Below are 24,323 nucleotides of genomic sequence, written 5' to 3'. Positions count from 1 at the left end.
ATGGGAGCTTACAAAGGCTGACTGGTGGCTTTACTCCTCCCTGGCGACCTTTGAAGGCAAAGATTTCCCCAGTTGCGATGACCAGGTGGATCTCACAAACGTTACCCTTACTGCTGCAGAATGTTCCATTCGTCGCACTTTCTCTTTGCCTCACCGTGTCCCAGTCCCTTGGTGGAATGAGGCATGTTGTGATGCAATTTGCGCATGGAGGCATGCTCTCCGCTTTTTTAACAATCATGCTATGATGCCAAACTGCAATCATTATAAATATATGCATGCAAAGTGTAGTTGTGTTCTTCGAGATAGCAAACGAGCTACCTGGATTTCATTCACTAGGTCTTTTAACAGTTCCACCCCTTCCTCTGTCATGTGGGGCAACCTCTGACAGCTCTCTGGGACCAAGATCCATTCGTCAATTTCTGGCCTGGCAGTAATGTACATCATCATGGACCCTATTGCTATCTCCAACACTGTGGTCCGCCATTTTGCGGAAATTTCGGTCTCTTCCCGCTATCACCCTGCCTTTCTCCATAAAAAAAAAATGTGGAAGTGGCTCGGGAAATACCCTTCCCTTCTCAGAATCATTAGTGCTACAATGCTGCCTTCAGTATGAGGCGGCTAGATCATGCTCTCAGTTCATCCTGATCCTCTGCCTCAGGGCCACACTGTCAACATTTAGATGTTGCAGCACCTTCCTCTTGTGGGCAAGCACTTTCTGCTTAATACGTTCAACCGCATCTGTTCAGAGGCCACATTTCCTGAACATCATAATCATACCTAAGCCCAGTAAGGATAAACCTTCAAGCTACCATCTCATATCTCACCAGCTGTGTTTGCAAGGTTATGGAGAGTATGATTCATGTCCGGCTGGTATGGTGGCTCGAGTTTCGAAATTTACTGATGACTGCACAGTGTGGATTTTGAGCACGGCGTTCTGCACTTCATCCTCTTGTCACTTTGTCTGCTGATGTCATGAATGGTTTCCTGTGGAAATCCCAGACTCTAAGTTTTTCCATGTGGAGAAGGCCTAGGACACCTGCTGGAGAACTGGTATCCTCCATACTCTTTACACATGGGGTGTCTATGGCCACCTGCCCTGTGTTCTTCAGGAATTTTAAGTTTTCAAGTTGCATGTGGTTTCTGCCTTGTCACACCTTTATCCAGGAAACCGGTGTGCCTCAGGGTTCTGTCCCGAGCATCATCCTCTTTGCTATCACCATTAATGCTATCATGGCTTGTCTCTTACCTGGCACCTCTGGCTCCCTTTTTGGTGGTGATTTTGCCATCTACTACAGTTCTCCACAGACCTGCCCCAATGGGCAGCATCTTCAGTGCTGTCTTGATCATCTGTACTCCATGAGCATCGACAATGGCTTTAGTTCTTCCACTGAAGAAACTGTCTGTATGAATCTCTGGTGGTGCAATTGGTTTCTCCCACTATCTTTATATCTTAGGTCTGTTGCTCTTCGATTAGTTGAAATTACAAAATTCCTGGACCTCATGCTTGATAGAAAACTCTCTTGGTCCTCCCATGGGTCTTAAGTGACAGCACACTGTACGCAGTCCCTCAATGTCCTGTGGGTCCTCAATGGTACTTCCTGGGATCCAGATCAAACTACTCTCCTGTTCGTACCAGTCCCTGCTCCATTCGAAACTTGACTATGGTTGCTTTAAGCATCTGCATGTCGGTCCCTTTTATGCCATCTCAACACTATCCACGATTGTGGCATCCATTTGGCCACTGGTGCCTCTTACACTAGTCCAGTTGAGTCTGTATGCTGAAGCTGCTGAACTACCACTGTCCTATCACCGTAACTTTCTCCCCAGCATACCATTTCTGTGCCATGTGGGGCCACCCTTCGTATCCTGCCTCCTTTGATCGCCAGTATGGGGTGCGTCCCTTTTCTGTTATCTCCTGGCGTAAGCTTCTGCCACATGCTCCAGTGGCTTAACTTCACACTACCTGCAACTTTCCCAGTGGGTGTGAACCCTTTACTACCTTGGCTTAGTGAAGTGGCCCATGTTCACCTTCATTCGCTTCCTAAGGAGACCACTCCAGCCTTGCACGGTCATCTTCAGTTTCACGACCTTAGCATGAACCTTCATATGAAACTTCGCGATAGTGCCCTAAGCTACGTTGAGCAAGACGCGACAGTTGGCTGCGACTGCGACGCTGCCCCCTCCTCTTTTCCCACCCTGGCAGACGGCGACAAGGCCGCAACAAGACAGGAGTCGTCGCTGTTTCCCAAGCTCTGGTCGGCGGCGGCGGCGGATTCAAATACATAAGAAAAATAAGAATTCCGATTTTCTTGCTGTAAAAGATACTGTATGTTAATGGAACAAAGTTACATCGGCTCCCAGAGTTAGTTTTTCCATACAGATTCTCCTTTTACTTTAAAAAAACTGAAACGTATCTCTTCCGGTTCTGCGTGTTTTTTTCGCTGTGTATTACTTCTCTATCGATTGTGAGGAAAGTAAAAGGCACAAAAAATTGATATTTTCGTATCTTACAGTTTCACATAACAGCTTGATAATGAGGTGTCTATTTTTCCGATATTCATCATTTATTCCGATACTTAATTTACAAGTAACCTACTGCATAAAATTTGAATTGTGTACAGTGAAAAATGTGGTCGCTGGCTACTTTGCGTATGGTTCACGTTAGGTCATACATCGTTGCCGATGAAACGAAGCTAACATATCGAAATTATTTTTAAAGGTGAGATCAGAATGATATCGATCTCCGTTTCCGAGATTTGGACTCGTATATCTCCGGGAGGGTCGCGACTAGCCGCCAATTCTGTCGATGCGCAACGTGAGTCATGTCGTCGCACGACAGAGAATGCATTTGTTTTGTTTCGCTGACACATTTGGACCTAATGAAACCATTTTATGTCATATATTTCTCCGATATGAGTTACTAATATTTCTCCATATGCTCTTGACAATTTCATTTAAAATGCCACGATATGTAGGTTTCTTAAAAGTAAAGACATGCTGCCTTCAATATATTTTCTTCCCATTCTTGGGAAGATGATAAATTACTCACCTAGTATTTTCTTCTGAACCTGGACGAGGATACCCAAGTAGAAGTAGACGTCCTAACAAAACCAACAAATGCCAAAAATTTACGTTTTTCAACAGAGCGAAATTGATTACAGAAAGCTGTACAACAATCTGTTGGTTTTTCACAACTGGAAGTTATTATCAAGACACCAATCTACCGTTTACTCTGAGTGAAGGTATTGTAGAATGTAACTTTCTCGTTGTACTTTAGATTGTTCATTTTATAATGTACTTGCCGTTTTCAGTTTTTATCGTCACAAAAAAGAGTAATGCGAAAATTGACCTGCAAGTTCATTTTCATCATTCTGATTCTACATCTGCATGGATTATACTGATTTTCATAACAGGACTGAAAAATTTGCATCAATGGGAAAATATATATTTCACTCACCTGCCAGTTTCAACTGTGCACCATTTTCTTCCCAAATTCTGTCTCTGAACTAAGTGTCCCCATATTTAGGGTTCTTCAAATCGTAAAGGCAAGGATGTTGCGAGACCAGCTCACAGATCATCACATCCTGTGAGCGGCTCATTTCAGTTTTCCTTGACTGAATCGACCTCTTTCTGGCAGCCGTACGTCTTTGTGTCGTCAGACTTCCGTCGCAACACTGCTCACTGGTGCAGTGCTGCGGCAGCTGCCGCAACAGTCGCGCGTCGCATCCCAAACTCGAACTGCGCATGCGCCAGCAGGCAACTTCTGACGTCACGTAGCGACCCGTCGCAGTCGCTAGTGTGCGTCGCGTTTTGGACAACGTACTTTTAGTGTATACCGATGGCTCTCGGACTGAGTGTGGTGTAGTGTGCCTTAATCATTGGTGACCATGTCTTTTGATATCAGCTGCTTGCACACTGCTCAGTATTTACAACTGAGCTCTTCACCCTGTATCAGACCACAGAGTACATCCGGCTACAGAGACTTCCCAATTGTCTTCTGCTCACTCGCTCAGTGCCTTTCAAAGTCTGCACTTTACACTGCCCATATCTTTGTGCAACTGCTCCAGGGAAACTGTCACTTCCTCACTCTTGGTGGAGCCACTGTGATATTTACATGGGTTCCTTGTCATGTCAGTCTGCCCGGATCAAGGCTGCTGACGCTACTACCAAGGCTGCTGTCCTCGTACTTCAGCCCACTGGTTCCTATAATCCCTCAAATGATCTGTGTTGCCATTTGTCAGGAGGTGGTGTCCCTTTGGCATCGCTTGGTCCTCCCTACATGGGAATAAGCACCAGCTTATTAAACCTCTCCCAGCGGCTTGGGTGACCTCTCGGTCCTCCCATTGGGAGCGGCTCATTTTAACTAGGTTGCATATTGGGCACTGCATTTTTAGCCATCATTTGCTAACCACTTTGTACATTTTGCACCCAAGTTTTAACTGTCCACTATTTCCAGACAGAATGCCCATCTTTAACTATTTACGTTCCCACTTGCATTTGCTGTCAGTTATCAGCTGTTCTAGGAAATAATGTGCGGGCTGTTGACTGTTTCACTTTTTATCCATCAAAGCAATTAATTTTTAGTTTTGGACCTCTGTTTCTGCACGGTGTCTTCTGTAGCCCTTTCTCCATGTCCGTCTTTTTAGCTGTCTTCTGTCAGTTGGAACTGACGTATAGTTGTTTAACTCCTGTCGTTGTGTTCTGTAGTTTGACTTGTGTGCATATTACCCCAGTTGTTTTTGCACCCTAAAACAAAACCATATGGTTAAAGAGATTTTATTTGTATGGATGTGAATGAGGATAGATTCTCTGTATAAGTAGCAGGAGCAATTGCCAGTGAGGTTTAAAGTGGAGCTGAAAATACTTGAATGAGCTTAGATGACTTCAATGTCTAAAAGTGCTACTATTGTTGCATGTAATGTAATATATTTGTGGTTTTGTTATATAATTTCTGACATTTATTATTTCTGACTGACAGGAAGTAAGAACAACTCACTGCATTTGAACACACATCCATTCTTGACCAAAATGGAGAGCATAATCATAGCTACCTCAGTTTCAAAAGAGAACAATCTATACAATAACAAAAGTTAGCAGCAACCTTTGATGTACATAAGGAATGGCAAAAGTCTGATTCAGTACAAAGAGGGGAAATTGTTCTTGCTGCATAATACTGTTCACTTTAATTTTCAGAGTAATTACAGGAAATAATCATATTAAATTAACTTTAGTTAAATATCTTTTCACAAGGCTGACAGTATTACAACACATGTCTGTGTAGATGTATCTGTTCAATAGTTCAGATTTTTTCATTGGAGAAATAAATGAGTTTAAGACAAAATATATAATTATTTCAGAGATTCAACAAAGCAGCTGAAGATGTCAAGAAGTTGAAGTCTACTCCCACAGATGCAGAGCTCCTAGAGATTTATGCACTTTTCAAACAAGGTTCTGTTGGAGATGTTAACACAGGTGAGATCAATTACATGTTACAAAATGCATTTGCCTGAAAAGTAACTCTCCGTATCTTGAGACAATCTGGCAAAAAGTCACTAGAATTGTATGCTTACATCATTGATTTATTCTTGAACTTAAGCTACTGCAGTTACACAGGATAGTAATGATTAAAACCCTCAATCAGTTAACACTCAAACCTGTGCATGATTTTCCAGAACCTTTCTGGTGTTTGATTGTGGCACATGAAAGTATGGTGGTCAAAGTAAATGAAAAGTGGTTACACAATGGCTTCACTGACAAAACTATTGGCATTATTTTTCTTTTATAGCATGTAATACTGACTAAAGGCACCTAATTACTGATTTTGAGTATTAGATTAATGTCTAAATTGGTTTTTCCGACAAAGATACAAACACTGTCTGTATGACACTGTTTAGAAAGTCATGAAACCAAATCTATATAACAGAGTAAGATACTATGTGGGTGGCAGTTTTTTATGCTTCACTGGATGAAAAATGACATACTCTGTATACAGTGTTATCCCTTCCTAAAAACATACCTATGGATGTTAAAACATAATTTTTCTGAAGTTGTTGCTCTTAAATTTGGACTAAAGTGCAAAGGCTTTATCATTTAATAGCAAAGAAATACATGCAAGAGATACATCCTGCTTAAATTTGAGGACTAACCAGTATTGTGTTATCAAATTAACACCAGTCCTCTGCAGTTAAACAGCAAAACATATTTTTTACAATTTCTACAGCATGATGCACAACAGGAATGTTGCATTGGCTGAATGTACCTGGAGTGCTCAAAGCAGCTTTGTAGAATATAGCTTCTGTTGCTTGATGTACCACTTTCAGACTTAAACTATGTGATCAAAAGTATCTGGACATATGGCTGAAAAAACCTTCAAAGTTCGTGGCACCCTCCATCGATAATTCCGGAATTCAATATGGTGGTGTCCTACCCGTTCCCTTAGCCTTGATAACAGCTTCCACTCTCACGGCACGGCACAGTCCGGCTGTACATTCTGAACCTGAAGTGCCGCTACCAGTGTTGTTTCAACCACACTAGAACTTCTTGTTGACACCCAGCCAAATATGTAACCTGTAGTATGGTGCACACAAGGGCGATTGTCTGCCTCCTTTACCCCACTGTATCAACTGCAGTGGCGGCCATGCCGCCACCTCTAGAGATTGTCCCATATATCTTGATGAGTGGGCTGTCAGAGATTGGGGTAAAGGAAAGTGCTTTACCCAGTAGCTTGCAAGTAACTGGCTAGTCACAAACCCCGTGTTCTCCCGTTTGGCACCTATAATTCTGTTTTTGTTACCCTTTCCTCTATGCAGACATGAGACCTACATTTCAGCTCTGCAGTCATGAAATCGCCCAGTGTCAAGATAGAATCACCATCCCCCATCCCATTGTGTGACAAACTCACTCTTGTCTGAAGTGGCAAAGCCACCAGCTACACAACCAGTTGGCAGGAAGTAACAGGAGTAGAAGACCCGTGAAGACCTGCTATATACCTCTAGCCAGTGAACACCAGTCTGCCTCTGGTGGACTTCTTCCAGCCTTTCCACTTAGAGAAAAACGGTGTTCACCTTCACCAAGTCTAAGATCCTCTTAGACGGTGTCGCCACGTGGTACCTTAGCCCGGCCAGTATGTCATGCCAGTGCACACCGCCAACCGTTTTTCAGCATTGGACTTCATGGACTGAACACACAAGCAAGCTGATGCTTATCTTGACCCCATGGAGCAGCACACTTCTGCTTCTGTGCCCTGTAGTAGCAACTCGACACCAGCTGTCATTCAGCTATTGTTGACACCCCTACATCTCTTCCTCCTTATGACTGCCCTCCAATGGAACGTTTGTGTCCTTCGCTCCCACAAAGAGGATTCACGGCTGCTTTTAGCATAGCAGTGTCCCCTTGTACTGTGCCTTCAGGAAACAAAATCAGGCCCTCATGACCATTTCGAGCTTTCACATTACTTACAGATTTGTTTTGACACTCCCCCTGAGGTCTGCATTACCTCTCATGGAGGGTCATGCTGCTCATACAGGATGACATTCAGTCAACCCATCACCCTGACTACCTGTCTTCAAGCTGTTGCACTTGGCATTTTCTTCCCCACCTGACTCTTTTCCTTAGTACAATTTATGCCTCTGTCTTTGTCACCAGGGCAGACTTCCTTCAGCTTATTGGGCAACTACCTCCCCCATTTTTGCTACTCTGTGACTTTGATGTGCATCATCCGCTTTGGGGTTCTCCCAGGATCTGTCAGAGGTGCTCTCTTGGCTGACCCTCTTAACCAACTTAACCTCTTCTGCCTTAACACTGGAGCACCCAGTTTCATTTCAGACTCGTGGCACACCTATTCCCATTTGGACCTATCCTTCTGCACTGCCCAGCTTGCCCACCATCTTGAGTGATCCATTCATTCTGACACCTACTCAGGCAACCATTTCCCCTGTGCTATCTGCTTGCTGACTCCTACCCCACCCCCACCCACATGCACACCCAAAAAGCAGCTTACTACGTCTGACTGGCAGCTTTACTCCTACCTGGCAACCTTTGAAGAAAAATATTTGCCCAGTTGTGATGACCAGGTGGACTATCTCCCTAATGTTATATTAACTGCTGCAGATTGTTCCATTCCTTGCACTTCATCTTTACCACATCTTGTCTCAATCCCTTGGTGGACTGGGGCATGCCGTGATGCAATTCGCACGTGGAGACATGCTCCCTGTGTTTTTAACAGCCATCCTACGATGGCAACCTGCATTCATTATAAACAGATGCATGCAAAGTGTCATCATGCTCTGTGGGACAGCAAACGAGCTAGATCGATTTCATTCACTAGTTCTTTTAACAGATTCACCCCTTCTGTTCTACGGGTCAACCTCCAAAATCTCTCTGGGACCAAGATCCAAGATCTGTTCCCGTCCCCCCCTCCCCCCCCTCCCCCCCCCATTTCTGGCCTCACAGGAGCGGACGATGTTATTGTAGACCCTATTGCTATTTCCAACACCTTGGTGGGTCATCATTTTGCAGAAGTTTTGAGCTCTTCCCACTATCACTCTGCCTTCCTCCATCGGACACAATTGGAGGCAGCTCAGGCGATACCTTTCTCTCTGAATAGTGAGTGCTACAATGCTGCCTTTCCTATGAGGAGCTAGATCATGCTGTCAGTTCATTCTGATCCTTCCCCCAGGGCCGGACGCCTTCAACATTCAGATGTTGCAGCACCTTCCTCTTGCGGGCAAGCACTTTCTGCTTAACATGTACAACCACATCTGGGCAGAGGGCACATTTCCTGGATGCTGGCGTGAAGCCACTGTCACGCCCATACCTAAGCCTGGTAAGGACAAAAACCTACCTGCTAGCTACTGCCCCATCTCTTACCAGCTGTGTTTGCAAGGTGATGGAACATAAGATTCATGCCCAGCTGGTATGGTGGCTCAAATCTCACAATTGAATGACGAATGCACAGTGTGGATTTCAAGCACGGCGTTCAGCAGTTGACCCTCCTGTTACTTTGTCCACCCATGTCATAATTGGTTTTCTGTGGAAATCCCAGTCTGGCCGTGATTTTTGATTTGGAGAAGGCCTAAGAGACCTACTGGAGAACTGGTGTCCTCTGTACTCTTTACACGTGGGGCTTCTGTGGCTGCTTGCCCTGTTTCCTCCTTGTATTTTTACAAGATCTAGTTTTCAAGGTGTGTGTGGGTTCTGCCCTGTTGGACACCTTTATCAAGGAAACCGTTGTGGCTCAGGGTTTCATCTGGAGCGTCATCCTGTTTATCACTATTAACCTTATCATGGCCTGTCTCCCACCGGGCATCTCTGGCTCCCTTTTTGTTGAAGATTTTGCCATCTATTGCAGTTCTCCATGGACACTGTCCCACTGAGCAGTGTCTTCAGCAGTGTTTTGATCACCTTTACTCCTGGAGCATCAACAATGGCTCTTGCTGTTCCATTCACAGAAGTCTCTACAAATTTCTAGCGACGCAAGTGGTTTCTCCTACCCTCTTTACATCTTGGGCCTGTTGCCCTTCCGTTCATTGAAACTACAAAATTCGTGGGCTTGTGCTAAATGCGAAACAACCTTGGTTCTCCCATGTATCTTGCCTGGCAGCCCGCTGTATCTGGTTCCTCAGTGTCCTAAGTGTCGTCAATGGTACTTTCTGGGGTGCTGATCAAACCATCCTCCTCTGTTTGTACTGGTCCCTTGTCCGTTCAAGACTCGACGATGTGCTTTGTTTGTGTGTCTGCATGCCCATCCCTCTTACACCATCTCAACACTATTCATGATCATGACACGTTTGCCCACGGGTGCCTTTTACACCACCCCAGTTGCGTCTGTATGCTGAAGTTGCTGTACTACCACTGCCTTACCACTGTGCACTGTGACTTTCTCCTCAGAAGGTATGCATGCCATTTGTCTGCCATGTGTGGCCACCCATCCTATGTTGCCTCCTTCGATGATTCCTCTGATTGCCAGTATGGGGTGTATCCCTTCTGTTACTTCCTGGCATCAGCTTTCGGCACATGATACAGCGGCATAACTTCACGCTACCTGCAACTTTCCCAATGGGTGTTAACCCTTCACCACCTTAGCTTTGTGAAGTGGCCCATGTTAACCTTGGCCTTCATTCGCTTCCTACAGTTCGTATGGTTAAGGGCTGTCTCCAGGTCAGTGATTGTAAATGGAGAATTCCAGGCTATGTTGCAGAGGTTTCTTGACTTCCGTAAGCTCTCTTTCTATTTGTCGAAGATTAGCTTTATGGTTGGGACCTTGGAAACTCTCACTAAGTGACTGGCGATCGAGTCGCATTAGACCGTTGAGTTTTCTTCGTAGTGGGAAGGGTCTCCTCCAAGTTTGTGAATCAGCGTCTTTGCTTTTCCTGTGTGATGGTCTGGATAGGTGTCTGCCTATTACACATTATGGCTCTCTTCAACTGTCAGCAGTCTGTCAACAGATGATGTTGGCCTGTATGCTTTTGTGCTGTACATGTCCCTTGACATTTCCACTCCACTATCACATTGGAAACAGTGGACCAAGGGAAATTTGCGAGTGTGGAAATCTCATACAGGTATGGGACATAAGTGACCCAATCACCTGACCATGTTTGAAGTCCATGAGTCCCACTGAGTGCCCTATTCTGTTCTCACAATGTCTAATGACTACTGAGGTTGCTGGTATGGAGTACCTGGCAGCAGATGGCAGCACAATGCACCTAATATGAAAAACACATGTTTTTGTGGGTGTCTGGATACTTTTCATCACATAGTGTATATTGAAGGCTATACTAGGCAGATGTGCAGTCCCCCTGAAGACCCCCCCCCTGTGGGTCCGGGGTAATAATAGGCCCGAGGTATTCCTGCCTGTCGTAAGAGGCGACTAAAAGGAGTTTCAACCATTTCGGCCTTCCATGTGATGGTCCCCCTTGGGGTTTGACCTCCATTTTTCAAAATTCTACAGAAGTAAGAGCCTTTTGGGGAAGGACACCTTACGTGGTGTACCACTGGTCCTAAGTGCACTAAGACCTTGGCACTCAGCATTGTACCGGTGTTGTAACCATACCCACTATTCCCCAAATTGGGCCTAAACGCCTGATGGGTTGTACAAGTTACACCCATAGTGCGTCCCCATCTGCACCAGCGATCATGATGGACTTTCCATGGCACCAGAAATCCAGCACGGTAGCCAGCCCGTTGTGGTGGGGTCGTCATGTACCCTCTAGGTTGTAGCCCCCTGACAACACAGGGATCGTACTGCCGATACCTGAGCTGCACCCTCCCCACGTTGGCCAAGGAGTAGATGCCTGTCTCCTTGGGGCATCAGGACTCCCGGCAACGGTCATCCTGCCAGGTGGCCCTTGCTGAGGCTGGGTGGCGCCCGTGGGGAGAGCCCCTGGTCAGAGTGGGTGGTATCGGGGCGGACGTTTCGTAGATGAAACGTAAACGCGTATCAGGTCGTTCTGCGGCCGAGTCTTTCAAAAGAAAAGGTACCGTTTCTAGTTCTGGTTCTCCTGCCCTTTCCCCCTTGGCCACTCCCTGGGAGGAGGGACAGGCCCGCCGGCTTGGGGCGAAGTACTTCCCCCCGCTATTCGTTCTGTTCTCGAACTGACGGGGGGATATTCGCCACCTCCATGCCCATGTTCTTTGTTCAGCACATTGAGGACATCTTCGGGGAAATCGAGGCTCTCAGCAAGATGCGTTCAGGGTCCGTTCTTATCAAGACCACCTCCGCCACACAGTCGGCGGCGCTCCAGCCGTGCGACCGCCTAGGGGACATCCCAGTGTCCCTTGTCCCGCATCTGGCACTAAATAGGACGCAGGGGGTTATTTTTCATCATGACCTCCTGCTACAATCTGATGAGGAGCTCAGGGCCAACCTGGAGCACCAAGGTGTGCATTTCGTCCGGCGAGTCCAGCGCGGCCCCAAAGACCGTCGCATCGACACCGGGGCCTTTATCCTCGCCTTCGAGGGGGACGTTCTCCCGGAGAAGGTAAAGGTGATGTGCTACCGGTGCGACGTGCGACCTTACGTCCCGCCTCCTATGCGCTGTTTTCAGTGTTTGCGCTTTGGGCACATGTCGTCAAGGTGTGAGGCTGAGCCCCTTTGTGGCGATTGTGGATGTCCTCTTCGTGAGGAACATACATGCTCCCCACCACCTCGGTGCATTAATTGTCCTGGCATCCACTTGCCTAGATCCTCAGACTGCCCCGCCTATCAAAAGGAGAAGAAGATACAAGAACTCAAAACTTTGGATCGGCTCTTATTCTGAGGCCAGGAAGAAGTATGACTGCCTCCATCCCGTGCCATTGACCACTTCATTTGCCTCAGTTGTGTCCACTCCTTCCGCGGTACCCTCACCCCTATCTTGTCCCCCCTCCACCGCCTCAGCCCATCAGGGGGCTCTGCCTCCGCCTCCCAAATCCCTCCCTTCCAAATCATTCTCCCCAGTGGCCCCCGCCCCCTCTGCCCCAGGGGCCACTCCTCCTCCTCCTCCCCCCCACCACCTGAGAAGCGTTCCTCTTCTCAGGCATCCATTGGGGAAACGTTCCGGACCCCAGCTTCCGAGGTCCAGCGTTCCAAAATGGACCCCGTGCGTGAGGACCTTCTTCGGGTCCAGCCCACCATCCCTGTGCCTCCTCGGCCTTCCAAGAAGGCCTCCAAGAAGAAGTCTCTCTCCCCCTCTCCACCCCGGTGCGTTTCGTCTGACGCTCCATCTGTGAGTCGCTGCTCCCGGCTGTACTCAGTTTCGCCGGGATGCTCTGCTGCCAGGTGCTCAGCTGGCCTCTCGTCGGCAAATGATGATGCCCCTCCTACACAACCAGGGACAGCGGCCGCAGCTGGCGACGACTCGATGGAACCGGATCCGCCTCCCGCCGGTTGTAGTGTTGTTCCCTCGAAACCTGGCCCTCCGCGGCCGTCGAGGTGACCAGCTCTTCCCCCGTCTCGTTCCCCCAACTTTTTGACTAGCGATGGCCTTGTTACATTGGAACATTAGAGGTATTCGATCTAATCGGAAGGAATTACAACTGCTCCTCCGCATGCAGTGTCCGCTCGTCCTTGGTCTCCAGGAAACCAAGTTGCGCCCGACTGACCGTATTGCCTTTACCCACTATACCTCGGAGCGGTATGACCTCACCCCTGTGGATGGTATCCCAGCTCATGGTGGGGTCATGTTGCTCGTTCGGGACAATGTCTATTACTGTTCCATCCCATTGACCACCCCACTCCAAGCAATAGCTATCCGTATTACTCTTTCTGCTTTTAATTTTTCAGTTTGTACCATCTACACTCCACCGTCGTCTGCTGTTAGTCGGGCTGACATGAGGCATCTGATCGTTCAGCTTCCCCCGCCGTTTTTATTGTTTGGCGACTTCAATGCCCATCATCCCCTTTGGGGCTCTCCTGCATCCTGTCAGAGGCTCACTTTTGGCGGATGTCTTCAACCATCTCAATCTTGTCTGCCTCAATACCGGCGCCCCGACTTTCCTCTCGGACTCTACTCATACCTACTCCCACTTGGACCTCTCGATCTGTTCTACCACTCTTGCCCATCGGTTCGAGTGGTATGTCCTTTCTGACACCTATTAGAGCGACCACTTCCCCTGTGTCGTTCGTCTCCTGCACCACACCCCATCCCCACGTCCTTAGAGCTGGAACATACTGAAAGCTGACTGGGGCCTTTACTCCTCCCTGGCGACCTTTTCGGACCACGATTTTCTCAGTTGTGACAGTCAGGTCGAATACCTCACGGCTGTTATTATCAATGCTGCCGAACATTCCATTCCTCGTACTACCTCTTCTTCACGTCGCGTTGCAGGCCCCTGGTGGAATGCGGCTTGTAGAGAGGCTATCCGTGCTCGACGACGTGCTTTACGCACCTTTCGCTGCCATCCTACGTTGGTGAATTGTATTGGATACAAATGACTCCAAGCGCAATGCCGTAGAGTCATCAAAGACAGCAAAAAAGCTTGTTGGGCCTCTTTCACCAGCTCCTTTAACAGTTTTACTCCCTCTTCTGTCGTCTGGGGTGGCCTGCGCCGGCTGTCGGACATTAAGGCCCACTCCTCGGTACCTGGCCTGACTTCAGGTAATGAGGTCCTTGTTGATCCTGTGGCTGTCTCCAACGCCTTCGGCCACTTTTTTGCGGAGGTTTCAAGCTCCGCCCATTACCACCCTGCCTTCCTTCCCAGGAAAAAGGCAGAAGAGGCTCGGTGACCTTCCTTCCACTCGCTGAATCTGGAAAATTATAATGCCCCCTTTACTATGCGGGAACTCGAACGTGCACTTGCACTTGCACTTGCACTTGCACTGTCCCGGTCCTCTGCTCCGGGGCCAGATGCCATTCACGTTTAGATGCTGGCCCACCTTTCTCCGGCAGGCAAAACTTCCTTCTCCGTACCTACAATCTCATCTGGACTGAAGGTAAAGTCCCCATGCTTTGGCGTGACGCCGTCGTTGTTCCTATACCCAAACCCGGGAAGGATAGACACCTTCCTTCTAGTTACCGCCCCATTTCTCTTACAAGCTGTGTCTGTAAGGTGATGGAGCTCATGGTTAATGCTCGGTTAGTTTGGATTCTTGAATCTCGACGGCTACTTACCAATGTTCAATGCGGCTTTAGTCAATGCCGCTCCGCTGTTGACCACCTTGTGACCTTGTCGACATTCATCATGAACAACTTTTTGTGAAAGCGCCAAACAGTAGCCGTGTTCTTCGATTTGGAGAAGGCTTATGATACCTGTTGGAGAGGTGGTATCCTCCACACTATGCACAGGTGGGGTCTATGCGGTCGCCTGCCCCTTTTTATTGATTCCTTTTTAACAGATCAAAAGTTTAGGGTACATGTGGGTTCCGTATTGTCCGACGTCTTCCTCCAGGAGAACGGAGTGCCTCAGGGCTCCATCTTGAGCGTAGCCCTTTTTGTCATAGCGATCAATCCAATTATGGATTGCATTCCACCTAATGTCTCCGGCTCTCTTTTTGTCGATGACTTCGCGATCTACTGCAGTGCCCAGAGAACATGCCTCCTGGAGCGCTGCCTTCAGCATTGTCTAGACAGCCTATACTCATGGAGTGTGGCAAAGGGCTTCTGGTTCTCTGAAGAGAAGACGGTTTGCATCAACTTTAGGCGATATAAAGCGTTCCTTCCGCCATCCTTACATCTCGGTCCCATTGTTCTCCCATTCGCAGAAACAACTAAGTTTCTAGGGCTCACGCTGGACAGGAAACTTTGTTGGTCTCCGCACGTCTCTTATTTGGCTGCCCGTTGTACACATTCCCTTAACGTCCTCAGAGTTCTTAGTGGTTCATCTTGGGGAACGGATCGCACTATCCTGCTTCGTTTGTATCGGTCCACAGTCCGATCAAAGCTGGATTATGGGAGCCTCGTCTACTCGTCTGCTCGGCCATCCCTCTTACGCCGTCTCAACTCCATCCACCATTGGGGGTTACCTCTTGGGACCAGAGCATTCTACACGAGTCCCGTCGAGTCTTTATGCTGAAGCTGCCGAATTACCATTGACCTACCAGCGCGACGTACTGCTTTGTCGGTATGCCTCCCCTCTTACCAGTCCTTCTTCGCCGATTCTCTCGACCATCAGTATGGGTTGCATGTGTCTGCCCTGCTGCCCCCTGGAGTCAGCTTTCGTCGCCTGCTTCGACAATTGGATTTTGCCCTCCCTACCACCTTCAGAGAGGGTGAGAGCCCAACACCACCTTGGCTCCAGGCTCCGGTTCCTATTTATCTCGACCTCAGCTCACTCCCGAAGGAGGGTACTCCGGCTGCAGTGTATTGCTCACGGTTTGTCGAACTTCGTGCGCAACTTGCCAGTCACACCTTTATTTACACTGATGGCTCCAAAACTGACGATGGTGTCGCCTGTGCCTTTGTCGTCGGGGCCGCCACCTTTAAATACCGGCTCCTCGACCAGTGTTCCAGCTTTACGGCCGAGCTTTTTGCTCTCCACCAGGCCGTTCAGTATGCCCGCTGCCACTGCCATTCATTGTATGTACTCTGCTCTGATTCACTCAGTGCTCTTCAGAGCCTTGGAGCTCCATATCTGGTCCATCCCTTGGTGCAACGGATCCAGCAGTCCCTCCATTCTTCTGCTGCTGATGGCTCTCCTGTCAGCTTTCTGTGGGTTCCCGGCCATGTAGGAGTGCCTGGGAATGAGGCTGCTGATGCTGCAGCCAAGGCTGCAGTCCTCCTGCCGCGGCCAGCCTCCCATTGTGTCCCGTCATCTGACATTAGTGGGGTTGTTTGTAAGAGGCTTGTGTCTTTGTGGTGGGATACTTGGTCATCACTTTAAGGAAACAAGCTCCGGGCAGTAAAACCGTTCCCAACTGCTTGGACAACCTCCTCCCGACCATCTCGGCGAGAAGAGGTCCTTCTGACCAGGTTGCGGATTGGGCATTGCCGGTTTAGCCACCGCTACCTGCTCTCCGGTGACCCAGCCCCACAGTGCCCTTGTGGTCATGCATTAACAGTGCGCCATGTTTTATTGTCGTGTCCCCGTTTTAGTCAATCTCGTGTTGTCCTGTCTCTGCCATCTACTTTACAGGATATTTTAGCTGATGACGCTCAAGCAGCTGCTCGTGTTCTTCGTTTAATTACTTTGACTGGCTTGTCCAAAGACATCTAACATTCACTTATTTTATCTGCATCTTTGTAAGAACTTTCTGGGTTCCCCTCCCCCCTCCCCGCCCCCCGAGTTTTACTAGATTCTATGTGCTCTAACAATTGTGACTGGGTGCTAATGACCTCAGTAGTTGAGCGCCCTTAAATCCCAACCAAAAAAAAATCCCCCTTAAGTGTTGCCTGGGCCAAGTAGATCTTCAATCAGCTGCAGTGTTTGGAAGATTGGCACCTTGTTTCTTCAAAATCCTTGAAATCTAGGCTGCTGGTGGTCCCATGTATGGCAAAAATGTTAGTTGTTCCCCCTGTGTTGTTTGAACATTGGGCGTTATTTATATTGCTTTGATTTGCATATCACTGTAACCATTCCCCCAGAAAACATTAATAAAGCATTGCATCTCAATAGGTGGGACCTCTTAGTCACTGTTAACAGTTCTCAAAAACATTGCTGTGTTGGGTTGGGTGGTGGCAGCTCAACATACGTAAATGGTGCTCTGTCTGCATAAGTTTTCTATGTACAAAGTGAGCTGCTTGTCATCTTGCTTATTCTGTACTCAGGTGTTAAGGATTGGATGGCAACCCTTTTTCCTACTTCCATGGTGGAGTTATTCTCATGGATGGTGTAGCCAAATTCATCCAGGGCCTCCCTGCCATGTGGCCTCAGTTATCAATGTGTTTGTTGAAATACATAGGTTTGAATTATGTGGCCTCAACAGTAGTCTCCTCAAAACATGTTGAGTATATTGCTTTTTCTGGGGTAGCACACTTCACATCTTTATAATGCCTCCAAAAACTGGGTGGGTGGGTGTTCGGCTAGTCCATGCACTGCCCCCTTCCCCTGCCCCTCACAACTCTTACTGTGAGTACATTTGTGCCAATCATGGTGCCCCAAGCCATTGCTGTAGCTACTTTCCTCTGCTGCAATTTTACTCCTAAACTGTATCTTACATGCTCATAGGATGTTAATCATGGCTGCTTCTGCTTCATTCCCCAATTTAAATCATAATTTTGTTTAATTTACATTCTTCATATTATTCAGGAGTGTCAAGGTGCTACCATCTTTCACACAGATGGCCCTAAAACCATGGATAGGATGGAATATGTTTTTAAAGCTACTACTGATCATGAACATCATTTGTTACTGGGAACATTCAGTATTTTTATGACGGAGGTGATAGCCATTAACAGTGCCTTCCACTTAAATGGGCCCCCCTTGACCACATTCTAACATGTAGTGACTCAATGAGCAGTCTCTAGGCCACTGCCTGATGTTATTTTCATCACCCTGTGATACCTGCTAGTCATGTCTTCCTCTGAATTTAATCATATTGCGCGACTGGTTGTCTTCCTCTAATTCCCAAGTCATGTGGGTATCCCAGGGAATGACACTGTTTGATGAGAGATGCAATTATTCACTCTATATTTGCTTTGATGATACCAGCTCTAGGTTTGAGTGCAAATAATGCCTCTGGAACATGTGATGAACTACTACTCCTGTAATAACTTCATACTATCAACGAGACTATTGCTGCATAGCTTGCCTCCTACCATTTCCCCCTACAGAATCCACTGTTGTGTTGCCTCTGTGTCAATCATACCAGACTAACCCATAGTTTCATTTTATGAAACTAGTGACCCCCACACTGGGGTTGTGAAGCCTACCCTGATGGAATTCTTTCCTGCTCACAGCTATCCATACTAAGTCTGATACTTTGATATTCTCTCACATATTGGTAAATGACTTGGGGGAGGGTTGGACTGGTTCTCTTTTTCATTGTGAAAGTGTTTTCATTAACAGTTGTGAAAGTGTTTTTTATTTGCAGACATAATAGTTAGTTTAAACTATCTTCTGAGGGAGTGCGGATATGGTTGGGGCTGGGGCAACTCTTGCTACATGCTGGACTTTAGATCCTTTGATACAGTCTCCTTTTTCAGCCAACTGCCTCTGTCATTCCTCTTTTCCTCTGTTTCAATTGTGTTTAGATGCAGTTTGCCACTTTTATGCCTCACTGTTTTCTCTCTTAGGAGCAGCACCCTAGTGAATAGTGGGTGCTCTTCTTCAGCACCACCGATGTATTGGGTGGGGTAGCTGAGGGTTGGCCTTTTCCCTATGCATCCAGAGCACTGGGTGATACCCAGCTGTTCCTTTTTCTATTGTATTTTTTCACTGTTAATGGTCCAGCAGATCCATAACATTTTCAAACTTTTTCATCCTTACTGCTCTGAATTTCTTGACTACAAGAGTCTTTGCTCTGTTACTGTCTTCCTTAATATGGTTGGTAGGGGGTCAGATGCAGGTGAGGTTTCTGTCACACCAGAGCTGAGAGACCATGTGCCCTGTGTAGTGGCCCAAAACATATACTTCCATTTCTCTTTAAATCATTTCTCAGCTATGACATCAGTATTGCCTTCAGTGTTATTTTACCTCTCCTACATACTTTACTCATCTGATAACTTCCCTAGTGGATATACCAAATTTTGGATGGATGAATGAATATTTGCCCGAGGGACTGATGTTGCTGTTTAGTCCCTTAACTCTCAACCATCCGCACCACAGAGCTGATAGTGTTTAATATTGGATGTAGGGCATTCCTCCCTTGAATACTTTTGGCAGCTTAAACAATGGATCAGGTTCTAACAGATTAGGTTACATATGCATTTCTCTCCTGTAGAAAGTTCAAATGAGCTGTGACATTCACTACCTCTAATCTCATATCCTTCTAAAGTCCTTTCACATTAGGTCTTGCAGCAGCTTGCAAATTTTCTGATGACAATTGGCTGCATTCATGGGCAGATTGTGACTTGCCTGTTCTGTGTCCTTGATCTGACATTGGTATGGTTTTCAGCATAATCTTCAAAAAGCACTTGGACTGTTGCTGAAGGTGCCACTACAAGACTCTTAAATGAAATTTATGGTTCAGCCATTCTGTAATAGAATGGGACGGTTGCATAACATTTCACTATGTTTCACATTCCAGAAATAAATTTCTGTTGAAACAGGAACTCTATTGGCCATAAAATGTTACACACTTAAATATACCTTTAGTGAAATTTCATAGTGTGTAAATAAATAAAGGCAGACATATGACAGAATGGATATCAAGCAGGGTATAAAATCCACCTGTGGTAACATAGTAGAAGAATTCCTTGAAATTATAAACTAGATTATAAATTTTTGTGCTTAAGTCAACAACCAAACATTGTTTTGAAAATACAAAAGATGTAAAAATTTTATATTTTAACAAAAAATACAACATCCTATGAAATATCATTGATGTCCAAGCAAAGGGAGAAAAACCTCTGTTGATAGTAAATATCAGATATATCAAGAATTTGGAAAATATCAGAATTTGGTACCCAATCAATCTTATTAGCTTTAAATGTAAATTTGCTTGCACTGTCCTCCTCCTAAAAGGTTACTTCTTGTTCATCTGTTAGAACTTTTCCTATTAATTGCTTAACTGACCTTGTGGCTGTGAATTCAATAACAAAGAAACGCACATGAGTATCTTTTATTTTTTTTCTCCCATTTGATTACTGACTCCATTATTTCATTTGTCCATGAGAATCATTCCCTGAAACAGTTAAGTTCAAAAACTTATATGTAAGCATGGTGTCTGCACTTTTGAACATGTCCAAAAGAACATGACACAACACACATAGGAATCTAAAATTGGTGAGCATGGAGGACATGGACAGGAACTGTGGATAGATGGTGCTAGTTGGGAAGGGGGGTTGGCCAGGGAGTTTGCCAAGATAATCCATGCATTTGCGATAGTGTGTCTGAATGGTGCAGTCCTGGTCTGGCACACGTTTTCATTCATTCATTACTGCTGATTATACATAAAGTTGTGATGCAGCTGATATCAAAAATTGCTTCCTTTCCTCCTCCTCCTTCCCCCCCCCCCCCCCCCCCCTCATTACATAAGTTGAAGCTTCCTGACGGTGTACATGGTCAGGATGCATGGATATCATGAATAGCTACATCAAATGAAGACTAAAAGCTGTTAACCTCCATCCTTTGGACAACATACCATCACAATCTGTTTGCCAATCTGGTAAAAGGACACATCATCTTTAATCTGATATTTCCCATCCAGTACTGTGTGTGTGTTCTACTTGTCTGATTTCTCTATCAATGTCATAAGCATTCTTTCCTATGTGAGAACTTCCATATGTATTAGGCTGATATGATACAAAATGTCATCACTTCAGCCACAGTATAGGCCCAGTCCTGACTGATGAAATATTAAGAAAAACACCCAACCTAATATATATTAAATGTTCTGTGTCTATATTTACAAACCACCGTTAGGTGCATGGCAGAGGGTACATCCCATTGTACAAGTTATTGCAGTTTCTTCCTGTTCTTCACATATGGTGTGTGGGAAGAATGATTGACTGAATGCCTCTGTGCATGCAGTACTTGCTGTAATCTTATCCTCATGATCCTTGTTTGAGCAATATGGAGGGAGTTCTAATAACTCTCTAGAGTAATCATTGAAACTGTAATAGACTTTCTTCAAATAGTTTGTCTTCAAGAGTCTGCCATTTCAGTTCCTTCAGTATCTCTGTGATACTCCCATAGATTAAACAAACCTGTTGCCATTTGTGCTGCCGTCCTCTGTATATGTTCAAAATCCCCTCTTAATCCTATCTGATATGGGTCCCATACGTTTGAGCAATATTTTAGGATGGGTCACGAGTGATTTGTAAGCACTTCCCCTACAGCCTACCAACAAACTGAAGTCTACCACCTGCTTTACCCACAACTGAAACTATGGGATTATTCAATGTCATATCCCTAAAATGTGTTTCACTCAGGTATTTGTATGAGTTAGCAGATTCCAAACATGACTCGCTGATATTATAGTCATAGGATATGACACTTTTTCATTTTGTGAAGTGCACAATTTTACATTTCTGAACAAGTTGCTAATCTCTGCACCACTTCGAAATCTTATCAAGATCTGACTGAATATTTATGCAGCTTCTCTCATCTATTAATTCATTATAGATAACTGAATCATCTCGGTCTGATTTTACTATTATTGTCTGCAAGATCATTAATATAAAACATGAACAGCCAGGGTCCCAACACACTTCCCTGGGGCACACCTGAAGTTATTTGTATATCTGACTACTCCCCATCCAAAGGAACAGGCTGTGTTCTCTCCAACAAAAAGTCCTCAATCCAATCACAGATTTCCCTTGATATCCCACATGATTTTACTTTTGGCAATAAGCATAGGTGCGGATCTGAGACAAGTGGTTTTTGGGAAATTGAGAAATCTCGCATTTACCTGGTTACCTTAGCCAAAGCTTTCAATAGGTCATGTGAGAAAAGTGAGAGTTGGGTTTCACGTGATTGATGTTTTCGGAAACCATGCTTGTTGGTGTTGAGGTGGTCATTCTGTTCAAAGATACCTCGTCATGATTGAGCTCAGAATATGTTGAAATATCCCACAGCAAATAGATTTCAAGGCTATTGGATGGTTGTTTCATGGACCACTTCTGCTACCTTCTTGTAGATGGGTGTGACCTGTGCCTTTTTCCAAGAACAGGGCACTGTTTTTTGCTAGAGGGATCTTAGATTATACTGAAAGAGGAGCTAATTTAGCTGCAAATTCAGTATAGAATCTGACAGGGATTCCATTGGCACCTGGAGCTTGGTTTAATGTAACAATTTCAGCTGTTTTACTTAAAACACAAACAATTTGAATCTATTATTAAAACATGAACGTGAAGTTACAGAGCACCTACAAACCAGTTGTTTGAGCTGTGGCAGAAGGGGACAAATTATAAAAAATAATTTGAAGGTTACAATTATAAGTTCTTGATTATTTGCGTATTATGTTTTTCAGTAATATTTATTGCATACAGAACATATCTGCATTGAAAATATAATACTTGTTTTACTGTGATGGTATGTGACAAAATATAGATTTTTAGTGATAGCATGAAAAGTTGTTTACATTACAGCTAAACTGCTAAATTTTACATAGTAGTAATGGAAATACTAAAAAATTTATAAAAACTCATTCAGAAAATTGATGAAAAACCGTTAGGAAACTGCTGCCAGGCTTGGATTTTGTAAGCCGATACCAAAGTTTTGCAGTAATTACAGCATTACAGTGTTTTTCATGTATTTTACACATCTTAGAACTCAATTCCCACCACAACCTGCAATAATCAGTTTTATTGGTGGAATGGTCTGGCTAACAAACATTTTAGATGATATATAAGCAAGCATAACATAAGAAATAAAAATGTTAGAGCTTTTCTTCCTTGCCTCTAGCAAAGAGCATGTATAACAGTCTGTAATTTTTATTTTTTCACAGATCGTCCAGGAATGTTGGATTTTAAAGGCAAAGCCAAGTGGGATGCATGGAATGGAAAGAAGGGAATGTCACAAGAGGAAGCAAAGGAAGCTTACATAAAGAAAGTGGAAGAGCTTGTGGCAAAATATGGAATGAATTGAAGGCTTCCACCAAAGTTTTATTCTTCAAATACTGTATATTACATTAAACATGTTGCCTGTTGCTCAGTGGGTGCAGTGCCTTCATCAGTTTATTTAAGTGAATTCATTTTATACTATACTTTACACATGTTCTGAGTCTTGCAAGAGCAGTTTTGTAAATGAATAAATGGTCTAATAAATGTTTGTATGAATATTATGTTGTTATTTATAATAGGTGAGGTGCAGTGGCATCCTGTGATTCCTGGGCTTTTTCCAGTGATGTTCATTGAACATGAACTAAAGTCACAACTCGGCAGTGTTCACAATCACCATAGGTCACATAATTGAAGGATCAATATTTCCAAGCAGTTTCTTGGATCTCAATATTTGCTATTCACTCAGTAAAATTTATTAGTGAAAGTACTCAAATCCAGAAGCTAGGAGTATGGTTGTTCATTTTCGTGTGTTGAGACAACAGTATTAAGGGTGGTGCACTTAGAAGGGAAGTACGGCCTGTCTTAGTCCCTGAAATTATAACAATTTGTGTAATGTGTATTTGTACACTGTGTAGCAACAAAGTTCCATCACATTATATTTTATGTAGTAATGTATTCAGACAGAGATAACACTGCTTTCTGAAGTAAAGTTGACTGTGTACGTAATGGACTTTATCTTTTTGATACTGACAAATGTAATGACATTAAATAATTCCTCTTGTGCCAGTAATTTTTCTTTTCTTGTATATCAATACATAGCGGTGCACAAATTTTTTGTATTTGCACAATAAAAATTAACAAATGTATCTAGATATAAACCTCAAAAAATACAGAATGGTATAAAAACATGGAAAGGCTGAATTGTTACCACAAAGAAGGCATTGAGCCACAGTCTGGCATAATGTAAAAGATTGTTGGATTTGCTCAAATTAGGTGAATATTGTTTTGGGCATCTGCCACATACTGTTGAGCAGTAACCATGGACTGGGTGTGTTATCAAAGTATAGCTTTCTTTCATAAATAAAGTACACAACTCATTACATCCTTGATAATTTACATAACAAGAACTCAAATGTCTGACAGGTGTCAAAAACAAAGTGGAAACATTCATTCTATCACCTTGGATACTTTTTGTTGGTCTTAAACAGCTCCAGTAATGTGTATGTCCCCTGTGAGTGTTTATCACTGCCTGACAGCTATGTGGCATCCTCTGTGTAAGTCTATGAATGTCACCCTGTGGTATTC

At 45.0% G+C, this 24,323-nt stretch overlaps 1 protein-coding gene across 1 annotated transcript in view; it reads left to right on the top strand.

Moving 5' to 3' along the window:
- LOC124605836 (acyl-CoA-binding protein-like) overlaps positions 1 to 23,294 on the top strand; it is an 82,909-nt gene extending 59,615 nt beyond the window's left edge. The window contains exons 3-4 of the mRNA XM_047137767.1: positions 5,358 to 5,472; positions 22,964 to 23,294. Coding sequence (XP_046993723.1) covers positions 5,358 to 5,472; positions 22,964 to 23,103 — 255 coding nt within the window. The 3' untranslated portion in view covers positions 23,104 to 23,294. The remainder of the gene's footprint in view (positions 1 to 5,357; positions 5,473 to 22,963) is intronic.
- The last annotated feature ends 1,029 nt before the right edge of the window (positions 23,295 to 24,323 follow it).

Source organism: Schistocerca americana, chromosome 3 (assembly GCF_021461395.2).
Source record: "Schistocerca americana isolate TAMUIC-IGC-003095 chromosome 3, iqSchAmer2.1, whole genome shotgun sequence".
Lineage (NCBI taxonomy): Eukaryota > Metazoa > Arthropoda > Insecta > Orthoptera > Acrididae > Schistocerca > Schistocerca americana.
Note: the sequence above shows the minus strand (reverse complement) of the source record. Positions and strands in the feature narration are given on the sequence as shown.